The sequence below is a fragment of the Zalophus californianus genome, chromosome 8 (assembly GCF_009762305.2).
Source record: "Zalophus californianus isolate mZalCal1 chromosome 8, mZalCal1.pri.v2, whole genome shotgun sequence".
In the NCBI taxonomy this organism is placed as follows: Eukaryota; Metazoa; Chordata; class Mammalia; order Carnivora; family Otariidae; genus Zalophus; species Zalophus californianus.
The window spans coordinates 60,659,241-60,672,076 of NC_045602.1; the positions used below are offsets into that span (position 1 = coordinate 60,659,241).

General features: G+C 34.7%; 1 protein-coding gene across 9 annotated transcripts in view; it reads left to right on the top strand.

The window, feature by feature from the left end:
- Positions 1–12,836, top strand: part of USP34 (ubiquitin specific peptidase 34) — a 267,250-nt gene that overhangs the window by 216,623 nt on the left and 37,791 nt on the right. For all 9 annotated transcript variants that reach the window (XR_003524622.1, XM_027621741.1, XM_027621744.1 and 6 more), the window contains 10 exons: positions 1,001–1,079; positions 3,234–3,287; positions 3,402–3,497; positions 7,356–7,420; positions 7,515–7,590; positions 7,675–7,722; positions 7,829–7,894; positions 10,242–10,322; positions 11,954–12,039; positions 12,605–12,773. Coding sequence is in view for 8 of the 9 variants with exons in the window: in XM_027621741.1 (XP_027477542.1) it covers positions 1,001–1,079; positions 3,234–3,287; positions 3,402–3,497; positions 7,356–7,420; positions 7,515–7,590; positions 7,675–7,722; positions 7,829–7,894; positions 10,242–10,322; positions 11,954–12,039; positions 12,605–12,773 (820 nt within the window). In the remaining variant the exon portion in view is untranslated. The remainder of the gene's footprint in view (positions 1–1,000; positions 1,080–3,233; positions 3,288–3,401; positions 3,498–7,355; positions 7,421–7,514; positions 7,591–7,674; positions 7,723–7,828; positions 7,895–10,241; positions 10,323–11,953; positions 12,040–12,604; positions 12,774–12,836) is intronic.

Here is a 12,836-nt window from a genome sequence, read left to right on the forward strand (position 1 = left end):
GTATTTTATTCTTGGGATTTAAAATTTTTTTTTCTTTTTTTAAAGTGTAAACTTATGATTGTTTTTGTTTCAGATATGTTTTCTGATTTTATTTTTTCTTAAACTATAAAACTAGGAAAAGGCAGTTTTTAAATGAAAGCAACTTTCTTAAGATAGTAGGAATCGATTGTTCTTAACCTTCTTTTGAGAATTTGATGAATGTTCTCCTGAGAAAAAAGAACACACAAGCTTTTGCACACAACTTTAGATATATAGACAATATTGCACCTTCCAAATCTTTTCTTTGTTCACTCATTCAAGAGTTCTTTACTGAGTGTCTCCTGTAGGGTGGTTATGAGGTCCTTATATAAGGCAATTTGAAGTTACCTGCATTCTCCACCTTACTTTTCCCCTTCCAACCCGCGTATTCTTTCTGTCATCTTTTATCAAGGTAATGAATAGAAGTCATTAAATCAGTGCTTAATAGCTCTTTTTTGGTGTTCAGATGTTGTTAAGTAGAGTCTCATGTATAGAGGCTATGTATCTATGGTAGGCATTGTTCTAAGTGTTAGGGATATTTCTTTGAGCAAAATGTACATTGATCTGTAGTTAGAATAGTTTTGTTGAACTCCTCAAGCCAGCATGTCAGTGGTATCTTAACCTTGTTTGTCCATTTGAAATTAGTTCCATAAATATATTTTGAATCTTTTTTTATCATTTTTTGAAATGGCATCTTTATCTTTGGAAGATAGCTGCACAAGTAATATTTATGCAAACTTTTTCTTTTTATGAATGCTTCTATTACTCCTAGTTTATAAATGGATTTATCAGATTTTAGGGCAGTTACAGTTTGTAAAATTATATTCCCAGTTTCTAGTAGGTTAGTGTTATCAAAATAAGAACTTAGAATTTATTTACCTCATATTAAAAATAGTTTGACAAAGTTTTATTTTTTCAGTATGTATTTTTATAATAGGCATAATACTCAGTATGTATATAAACACTATATGCTCTGTTTTAGGTATCTTTTTAATGATGCTGAGGTAAAACCTTTTGATTCTGCTCAACTGGCCTCTGAATGTTTCGGTGGAGAGATGACAGTAAGTTTTATTCAGAAGTTATAAATGGTCCATGACTTTCCAGGTGCTATGCAGTATCATAAAATCCAGTAGCAAAACCACTTAACTTCCTTTTAATTGCTATGATTAAATCGAAAATTTATTCAGTTGTTTATTAGAAGTCTAGTCTATTCAGCATGTATACCAGACTGGGAAATACTTTTTTTAAAGATTTTATTTATTTATTTGAGAGGGAAAGAGAGTGAGGGAGAGCATGAAAGCAGCAGAGGGAGAAGCAGACTCCCCGCCGAGCAGGGAGCCTGATGTGGGGCTCGATCTGGGGACACTGGGATCATGACCTGAGCTGAAGGCAGACGCTTAACCGACTGAGCCACCCAGGTGCCCCTGGGAAATACTTTTTAAATTACAATTTCTGCCTTCAACTGAAAAAGAAGGTTAAGACTTAAAATTGAAAAATTAAATAGTAGTATAGGAATTGAATTGCATTGCCATGAAACATGATGGAAGAAGTTGTCCACTTGAATGCTTTGAGACTCGAGCAAAAAGAAATTACTCTATTGACTTCATATGAAAAATCTTTGTCAAGGAAATTAGCTTGAGCTAAACTTCAAAGAATTATTCTTTCAGTGCCTTTTTTATAACAACAGGAGTAACCTGGTTATTACTATTGACAGGAGACACAAAGAATATCTTAACCTGTTATGTAATTAGCCCTAAGACATGAAAAAAGACAATTAGGTTGGAGTAGTTTTATTATAATAACATAATTATTTTTTTTTTAATTTTATTTATTTGACCAGAGACACAGTGAGAGAGGGAATACAAATTAGGGGGAGTGGGGGAGGGAGGAGCAGGCTTCCCGCGGAGCAGGGAGCCTGATGCAGGGCTCGATCCTAGGACCCCGGGACCATGACCTGAGCCGAAGGCAAATGTTTAATGACTGAGCCACCCAGGCACCCCTATAATAACATAATTATAATAATTGTATTTCATAGGCATTTTATCCAAGTACCGATGTTCTGAAAACAATTTTAAAATACTGTTTTGATTCTCATAAGTCAAGCATTAAGTAGTCATTTCCATTTCACAGATAAGCCCAAATGTGAAGTTATTTTTTACTTTAATAGCCATGTCTATTGTGAAATCACCATTCACATTGTGGATTTTAATGAAGGACTTCCTTATTGCTCTTTGGTGCTCTTATGTACTACTTTGAATAGAAAAGGAGAAGTAGGCAATTTGCTAACATTCAGAAATGGGTAGAAGAAGGAAGTAATAAGTTACTGATGCCATAATTAAATCTATTGCATCTCTAGATGTTATTCCTGGGATATTTCCTCAAACAAAAAAAAAGTAAAGTTTTCAAAGCTCTTCTCTTAAAAGGTAGTTCTTAAATTGCAAGTATGTTTTATTTAGCTTTATATATTTTATGGTAAAGTATCTTTAAAAATATTTTGAATCTTTGTTTCCAGTTACAGTTGACCCTTGAACAATGTGGGAGTTAAATATGCCAGGCCCCCACACAGTCGAAAATCCAAGTATAACTTTTGTCTGTTGATCAGAAGCCTGATTGATAACATGAACACTCAATCAATACATATTTTGTATGTTACACTTATTACATACTGTATTCTTACAAAAAAGTACACTAGAGAAAAGAAAATGTTACTAAGAAAATCATAAGGAGAGGTGCCTGGGTGGCACAGTTGGTTGGGCATCTGACTCTTGATTTTGGCTCAGGTCGTGATCTCAGGGCTGTGAGATCAGGCCCCACGTCAATGGGCTCTGTGCTCATAGGGGAGTGTGCTTGAGATTCTCTCCCTCTCCAACCCTACTCCGGCGCGCGTGCGCGCGCTCTCTCTCTCTCTCTCTCTCTCTCTCTCTCTCTCTCTCTCTCTCTCTCTCAAATAAATAAATAAATCTTTTAAAATTGTAAGGAAAATACATTTACAGTATGCTATTGTATTTATTGGGGAAAAAAATCTGCCTTTAAGTGAACCTGTGTAGTTCAAACCTGTGTTATTCAAGGGTCAACTATACTCTTAGCCAAGAACTTCTGTCAACGATTTTTTTTATAAAGAATAAACTAGCTGTTTATGAAATGTTTTATGTATAAATACAACTGAGATAAATATATATTTTTTAAAGAAGGAAAACTTTCATTTTTTTAAACAGACCAAGACCTATGATTCTGTTACAGATAAATTTATGGATTTCTCCTTCGAAAAGGTAATCATTTTTTTATATATAATTTACATTGTTTTCTTTCTTCCATGTTACCTAATTTTATAGTTATACTTTGTCAAAATGAAAATATACCTTTTTTTTCTTTGCCTCTTAAAGACACACAGTGCGTATATGCTGTTTTACAAACGCATGGAACCAGAGGAAGAAAATGGCAAAGAATTCAAATTTGATGTTTCGTCAGAGTTACTAGAGGTATAAGTTAATTTAACTTCAGCAATTTAAAAACATGTTAAGTATTAATACAAGTAATAGGACTACTGGAGCAGGCTATAGCAACATTAGGATTTATAATCCCGGGTAGACCTTAACACTACTAATAAATTAAGTCTTGGTAATACTGACATAGGACAGGTGCATGTAAAGTGAGAAAATAATTATTAGTAACATTAAAGAAAAATAAGTAACATGGTTGATGGAATTGGAGCAAGCTCATTAAGTAACTTGTATGTATGATAATGTTCTTGGATTGGGTGATGGATGTTCCTTTTTTGCTTCATGTTAAATAGAAATGTATCATGTATTTGAAATGCATTTAAAATATGTATTAAATATTTCAAAATGTGTCTTGTTTATAGTAATAAGGCTTTCTTTGTTTCATGATGTAGTAAGTGATGTTACTTTAATGTGTTAAGAACTATAAAATGTATTCACAACTCATTGTGTGTTGTATCAGTGTTAACTGAGCCAAAATGTAAATCTTCAGAAAGGTATACTGATAAAAATTTACTCTTTCATCTAGACAGTTCAGCTTTTACTATCTGATTGATATTTGTACTGTTGTGGTTGAGTCTTAACACTGAGTGGATTTTCGTCCCCCCAAAAATACTCTTAACTGGTATCCTGACTCCCTAGAATGTTACTGATAAAATATAAAAATTTTAAAAATTTGTTTTAATTTATTTAAAAATAACAAAATTAAGCCCATGACATGCTAATATAATTTTTATTTTTTATATCATTTTATGAAAAAAAAATTTTCAGAACAAAACCATTCATTGAGAAAAGTGGCCGTTTTATATGTTTGCAAATCTTTTTAATATCTGATTTAATAGATGACGGCTGGAGTCTCATAATAGCTTTTTGCATTTGCTCTGTTGTGATTTCATTCATTATTTAACCTCCATTGTTGCTCAGGAGAGAATGAGAGTAAAAATGGGCAAATAGCCTCATCCTATTACTAAGGAAATGGTTTTGATATTATATATACCCTAAAATGGTCATAGGTATCCTCCACAGGTCTCTGAACCATTCTTTCAGAACCACTGATTTATATGTGACAAAAGAGAATCCCAGATATTTGCTCTACTACAACAAGAAAAACACATTGTACTACATTAGAATATTCTTTTTTGTTTGTTTGTTTTAAAAAAGATATTTATTTGTCAGAGTGCAGAAGCAGGGGAAGCGGCAGGCAGAGGGAGAGGGAGAAGCAGGCTCCCTGCTGAACAAGGACCCTGATGTGGGGCTCGATCCCAGGACCCTGGGATCATGACCTGAGCTGAAGGCAGATGGCTTAACCAACTGAGCCACCCAAGCGTCCCTTGATTGCAGACCTAAACCAACTGGTTTTTTTCCTATCATTGTTTTAGCTTATTAATTGAAAAGTTAATTTGCATACACATTTTACTAAATACTAAAGTATAATAATACTGTTATTTAATATTAACATAGATTTTAGGTATAAACTGGAATTTGGTCCTTTAGATTTGTACAGTTAAAATATAGCTAGTAGCAGACTTTCCCAAAGAGTAAATAGGAAATTTAGAACCATAAAATTATTTTTAAAGATTTTATTTATTGATTGATTTTAGAGAGGTGGGGGCAGATGGAGAGGGAGAGAGAATCGCAAGTAGACTGCCCACTGAACATGCCCCACTCAGGGCTTGATCTCCCGACCACAAGATCATGAGCCGAGCCGAAATCAAGAGTTGGATGCTTAACCAACTGAGCCACCCATGCGTCCCAGAACCATAAAATTTATTAAGTAAACAAACATTATAAATTGTAATGACTGTTGTGGATAAAACAAAATGCTCAGAAAGGGTAGTTGATTGGGATTTCTGGGGAAAGTGATTAGGAAATACTTCAGATTAAGCTCAAACTAAGACATGAAAGTTAGCGAAGACTTAATCATGTGGAGAATACTCCAGGCAAAGAGAGTATTATGTACAAATTCCTTTAGTAAAGACATAGTGTATTGGCATGTTTTAGAAGCTGAAAGATGACCTCTGAGGCTGTTATTAGTAAGTGCAAAGATATGTAGCCCAAAACGAAGTTGAAGAGGTATATAGAAAATACCTATAGTGCAGTAATTTTACACTTAGACACACCCACATGGCTCCACATATGTTGTATTGATAAAAATGTAAAAAGGATCGTCAAAAAACAAGATGAATATTTCTGTAGGACAGAAATGGAACAGAAATAAAAACAATGAGTCTGGTGGGAACCACAGGACTACCATACCAGGCTTTAGGCCCAAATCAGACAATTGTGGTGGAGAGTTCTTGAGAGAGAAAGGGGATAAAAATTATGACACAGATCTGGAGCTGAGCTCATGGCTAGAAGTAAGAAGCTTGAAATGGAGCTTCATTGCTATGAAAAAGCTCTGATGGGTGAAGGTTCTCAAACCCTTCTTGAGGCTACAGCTTTGTAGAAGGCAGTGTGCATAGAAATGCTAAAGGACCAAGAACTCTGAAGCAGTCTGTTCAGTGACTAGGTCTGTACCAATGTGAAGCAGGAACCCTAAAACATGATTATAAGACCTGGTACTGGGCTGGAGTAGTGGGCTGGGAGGCAAGGAGAGTTAGTTGAAAATCTTTAGGAGGAATAAACACAGGCAGTAATATCAATAATCAGAACAGAAATTCATTCCAGATAAAAATAATTTCATGGAACGAATACTAACTTAGAGCATGTTTAGGGTACAGAGAACTAAAAGAACACAAAAACTAAAGTTAGCAGAGCAGTTATATAAGGCTCATGTTAGAAATAATCATTGTTGGGGCTCCTGGGTGGCTCAGTCATTAAGCGTCTGCCTTTGGCTCAGGTCATGATTCCAGGGTCCTGAGATCGAGCCCTGCATTGGGCTCCCTGCTCAGCCGAGAGCCTGCTTCTCCCTCTCCCACTCCCTGTTTATGTTCCTTCTCTCGCTGTGTCTCATCTCTCTCTGTCAAATAAATAAAATCTTAAAAAAATAATAATCATTGTTCATAATTGTTACAGAATAAACAAGGAGGGGTGCCTCGGTTTAGCGTCTGCCTTCGGCTCAGGTCATGATCCTGGAGTCCCAGGATCAAGCCCCACATCAGGCTCCCCACTCATCGGGGAGTCTGCTCTGCTTCTCCCTCTGACCCTCCCCCTCTCATGCTGTCTCTCACCCTCTCTCAGATAAATAAATAAAATCTTAAAAAAAAAAATAAGGAAATCACCTGACTTAGGTCTGCCAATCTGAATTGTTTTTATTTTGCCTGTTTTTGAACATAAATCTTTCTCATAACCTGTTTTTATCAACATGTAACACAACATAATTTTACTCATTTATGTATTTGCTCTTTAGACAGATGGGATTTTGGAGTCCTTTCAAAATCTTTATAATTGTATTTTTAATTATGTATTTTTATTTTATTATATTTATTTATTTATTTTAAAGATTTTTTTTATTTTTTAACAGACAGCGAGAGAGGGAACACAAGCAGGGGGAGTGGGAGAGGGAGAAGCAGGCTTCCCGCCAAGCAGGGAGCCTGATGTGGGACTCGATCCCAGGACCCTGGGATCATGACCTGAGCTGAAGGCAGTCGCCCTATAATTGTATTTTTAAAGAACTGTGATTGTTTGAGGTAGTCAGATACAAAATGATAAATTGGAGCAGGCTTAGTAACTATTTTTATATTCCACATACCTGAAAAAAAAACCAACATGAATTTTAAGTCCCTGTATAGTTTTTGTTTCTTTTAGAGCAAATCTTTTTTTGTCTTAAAAAAAATACTGGTAAAATGTAATTAAGCAAATGCTTTTGATATCTCATGTTACCATTTTCTTTTTCTTCAGTGGATTTGGCATGATAACATGCAGTTTCTTCAAGACAAAAACATTTTTGAACATACATATTTTGGGTAAGTTTGGTAAACTTAGTAATAGATTCTTTGTTACACATTTAAAACAAATCTTATTCTGTAAGAAATGTAACTTATTATTTTTAAATTCTAGGTTTATGTGGCAGTTATGTAGTTGTATTCCCAGTACATTACCAGATCCTAAAGCTGTGTCCCTAATGACAGCAAAGGTAATATATAAGCCTTAGATAGTTTTTTTCAAAATTGACTACTTTAAAATAATTAAAAATTTTTTGCTTAATGTTTTCTTACAGTTAAGCACCTCCTTTGTCCTAGAGACGTTTATACATTCAAAAGAAAAGGTATGTGTTTTGTAAATTTTTGTGTCATTTATCGGATAGCTTTTGGTTTTCTTTATCTTTAGCTCAGAAGTCCATGCCTTAAATGACTTCTTTCTTTTTTTTTTAGCCCACAATGCTTCAGTGGATTGAACTGTTGACCAAACAATTTAATAATAGTCAAGCAGCTTGTGAGGTGAGGTGAAATAATTCAGCAAATAATACATAGCTTAAGATGCACTTTTTTGTTTTGTTTTCTTTTATTCTTAGATGTTACAGCAAAATTATTGTATTATAAATTATAGGAATTCCAGTGTAAATTGTTACCCAAAATACTTAACAGCCAAAAAGGTTATAATTTATGTCATATCCATTACACTGATGAAATAATTGATTTTTAAGTTACTTAAATCCTTGGGTGCCTCTCCCCACTCTCTTAGAAGGAAAAATATAGAAAGTTAAAAAAACTGTATCAGATATTTCTTAACTAATTTTGAATGTTATCAGAAAATACTTGAAAATGGATATCTTCCTCCTCCAAGATAAAAATGCATATATCCCAGTATATCAGTTTATGTCATTTTATTTTCTATATTATATTCTAATACATCCCTATAATAATTTATCCCTAAGGATAATCTGCTCACAGGTAATGGTCACTTAACCCCTATTGCCACCTTAACATCATTTTATCATTTTTTGATTAGCTTCCAAAGTGTGGTATAAGCCTTTCTAAAAATGCAGATCTTAAAAGTTTCCAGAGGTGGGAGATAACATAGTGTGCAGTAGATGAAATTAGTTGAAGATTTTTTTTTTTTTACACAGAATGTTGTCTGATTATGCCTTGGAGCAATGGAATTAGAGAATCTGATTATTGTAGATTTCAAACAAAAGGCTATAATTTTTTAAAACTTTGTAATGAACATTTCAAAACAAGCATTAAAGTAGGAAGATAAGGAACTCTCAGGTACTTATCACCCAATTTCAACAAACAGTAACATTGTTTTGTCTTAATCTCTTGCTGTCCCCCATGCCTGTTTTCAGCAAACCCAAATAACATATCATACATCCATAAATACTGAATATGTCTCTATTAATAAATGAGAACTTTTAAAATATATATATATGTGTATATATATAAAACCATGATTTCATTCACTCCTTGTAAAATTACAAGTGGTTCCTTAATATCATCCAGTACTCATTTTGTGTTCACTTTTCTCTAATTGCCTAAAAAATATTTTTTTCAGTTGGCTTCTTTGAATTAGTATTCAAACAAGGACCACATTTTGCTTTTGTCTTGTAAATCAACTTTTATCTATAAGTTACTTTTTTTCCTCTCTTTGCTACTTTGTCATTTGGTCTACAGAATTCTCCACATGATTGCTTTGACTGATTATATCCTCCTGGTGTTAGTTAACAAGTTCCTCTATTCCCTCCCCCTTTGTGATTATTTTTAAAGCTGTTTGATAGATCCAGAATATTGATTAGGTCATCATTTGTTTTGTTTTTTGTTTGTTTTTGTTTATAAAGTTGCCACTCCAGTTTTTTGTTTGTTTTTACTAAGGATTGGCCTCCAGAACTCTCTCAAGGAGTTAAAAAATTCTCTACCGTTGTCAATAATTGTGTATATGCACATAGACAGTAAAATTCAATATAGGAGTTAAATATGTGATTAAGAGATATCTTGAAATCAATAGGAAATTGTTTAGCATAAAGAAGGGTGTTTTTTGGGGGCACCTGGGTGGCTCAGTGGGTTAAGCATCTGACTCTTGATTTCAGCTCAGGTCTTGATGTCATGGTTGTGAGATAGAGCCCTGCATCAGGCTCTGCACTGGGTATGGAGCCTGCTTAAGATTCTCGCTCTCCCTCCTGCCTCTCCCCCATTGTTCTCTCTCTCTAAAAAGAGAATGGGCGGAGGGGTGTTTTGTGTTACCAAGAGAGCATAATTTCTTTATAAGCAGAAAATAAATCATACTCAGATCATATATTAATAGGAACAAAAGGTTCTGCAGTGTAGTATCTATGAGGACTAAGAGGAAAATAGTATTCCATTTTATAATGTTAATGCAGTGCAGGTTGCCATCATGTAGGTTTACACTGTGATGTAAATGGCATTCATGTAATTCTGTAATGAGATGACCCTGATTATGACTCTAGGCATTTTAGAGTTTCATACCTTTTATTTTTTTTTTTAAGATTTATTTATTCAGAGAGAGAGCATGCACATGAGCAGGGGGAGGGACAGAGGGAAAGAGAGAATCTCAAGCAGACTCCCCACTGAGCATGGAGCCCAACATGGGGCTCTGTCCCACAACCCTGAGATCATGACCTGAGCCAAAAGCAACAGTTGAATGCTTAACCAACTGAGCCACCCAGGCGCCCCTAGAGTTTTAGACTTTCTAACAATGGAAGAATCTGTTTTGGTAAGAACTTAAAATAATTGAAACATAGACTAGAAGTAAAATCCTTGGGTGTTTTTGTTTTTTTTTTTAATCCAACAAGTATTGGTTGAAGGTTAATATCACACTATTTTTTTACAGTGGTTTTTGGACCGTATGGCTGATGATGACTGGTGGCCAATGCAGATACTAATTAAGTGCCCTAATCAAATTGTGAGACAGGTAAGAAAATATTTATTTGAAAAAGAGTGTGGCTTTCAAGTTAATAATTCTAAATTTGCCTGTGAATGTATTTTAACCCAGCATTGAAGGTAGTTTTGAAAAGATCAACCTCTTACCATAAGAATCATTTTGCTATCGTTTCATCAGCTTCTTCTAGCAAATCAACTATCTTTTCAAGCAAGTAATTAAAATTGTTAACATTTCCTGGTTATAGGAAGATAGCTGTAAGTGCCTATTCTTTTAGATCCTATTATCTCTGCTTTATGAGTTGTGCTGATTCTTTTTCAGAATCTTAGGTATTCTAACCATGGTAGGGTACTCTAATGGCCTTGAAAGTTAAATGAACAGTATATAACATTTCTGTGAAAGATTCTGAATTGTCACATTAATCAATTTGTTTTCCTTAAATCACTGGAAAAATTTGACAAGAAAAATGAATATTATTTTATATTCACTTAGGACACAGAACCAGAAATTTAATCTGAAAAGACCCTTTTCAGTTATTACTGAGATACAACCCCTATACCATGTAATTCATCAAAATCATACAGAGTGTAAAATTTAGTGGTTTTTAGCATATCCCCAGACTGTGCAACCATCTAATTTTCTAACACTGCTAAGAGAAATGCCGTACCTGTTAACAGTCACCCCCAATTTTATATTGTCCCTTCTTTCCAGCCACCAATGGCAGCCACTAATCTACTTTTTGTCTCTATGGAAGGGTGCCTAGATGACTCACTTAAGCATCTGCCTTCGGCTCAGGTCATGATCCCAGGGTCCTGGAATCAAGGTCCCTGCTTAGTGGGGAGTCTGCTTGGCTGAGAGCTCAGGCTCTCTCTCACTTGTTCTCTCTCAAAAAAATTAAATCCTTTTGAAAAATGATAAATGGAGTCACACGGTGTGTGATCTTTTATGATCTGCTTCTTTGAGCAGTATTTTCATGGTTTATCCATGTTGTAGTAGGTATCTGTTCTTCCTTTCTTTTTATTGCTAAATTAAATTCCATTGAATGGATGTAGCAGAAGTTTATCCATTCAGCAGTCGATAAACATTTGGGATGTTTTCACTTTTTGGCTATTTTGAATAATGCTGCTATGAACATTTGTGCACAAATACTTGCATGGGCATATGTTTTCTGTTCTTTTTGTTATTTTACCTAGGAGTAGAAGTCCTGAGCCATATAGTCACTCCAGGTTTTAACATTTTAGGAACACCAAACTTTTTCATGGCATCTCCACCAGTTTACATCCTCACCAGCAATCTATGAGGGTTCCTATTTTCACTACATCTTTGTTAGCATTTGTTACTGTGTTTTTTATTTTAGCTATGCTAATGAATGTGAAGTAGTATGTCGTTGTGGTTTTGGTTTGCCTTTCTCTAATAACTAATGATGGTGAACATCTTTCATTTGCTTACTGGCCATTTGTATATCTTACTTAGAGAATCCCCAACCCTTTTTAATCCGTGTTTCTTTCAGATAAACTTAAATCCTATTTCCTTCTCCTAGCCATTGATTTCTGGCAAAAGATAATCTGTGAAATGGGTGGCAGAGGATTTTGAAACATGTTAATTTTTCAGTATCTTTGTTACCTTTGTTCAGGCTCTTAGGTTGTTATAATTTTCATTTACAGATGTTCCAGCGTTTGTGTATCCATGTGATTCAGAGACTCAGACCTGTGCATGCTCATCTTTATCTACAGCCAGGAATGGAAGACGGGTAAGAAATAACTTTTGAGCATTTTAAGCTTTTTAATGAGCTGCCTAGAGTATTTCAGATACCCACATTGAAATATTTAGGTTCAGGGCACCTGGGTTGCTCGGTTAAGCAGCTGCCTTCCACTCAGGCCATGATCCCAAGGTTCTGGGATGAAGCCCTGTGTCAGGCTCCTTGCTCAGTGGGGAGTCTGCTTCTCCCTCACCCTCTGCCCCTCCTGCCCCGCTCGTGCTCTCTCTCTCAAATAAATAAACTTAAAAAAAAAAAGTAGGTTCTTTTATTTAAAAATCTGTAATAATACAAATCAAGAAGAGAAAATAGGATTGTTTTATTTTTAATTAAGTGCATCTTCAAAATCCTCTACAAATAACTTCATCATGACTTAGTCTTTTTGTTTGCATTGATTTAGCCAGACATGATAATTGGAATCCACCTACTTGTTGCAGTTGGTATTCACTATTACAAAAATGAAAGAGATAAATTTAGGTTTTTAAAAATACTTATCCTCCCAGAATATCTATCCTCAGACTTTATACTGTCTCTAAGATACATTAAATTGTGTCTTCAGGTCGGATGATATGGATGCTTCAGTAGAAGATATTGGTGGACGTTCATGTGTCACTCGATTTGTGAGAACTCTGTTATTAATTATGGAACATGGTGTAAAACCTCACAGTAAACATCTTACAGAGTATTTTGCCTTCCTTTATGAATTTGCCAAAATGGGTGAAGAAGAGGTAAGGCTGTATCTTGTTTATTTCTTGGATTATGTACCTATTTTCAATATTTAAAACTTAATT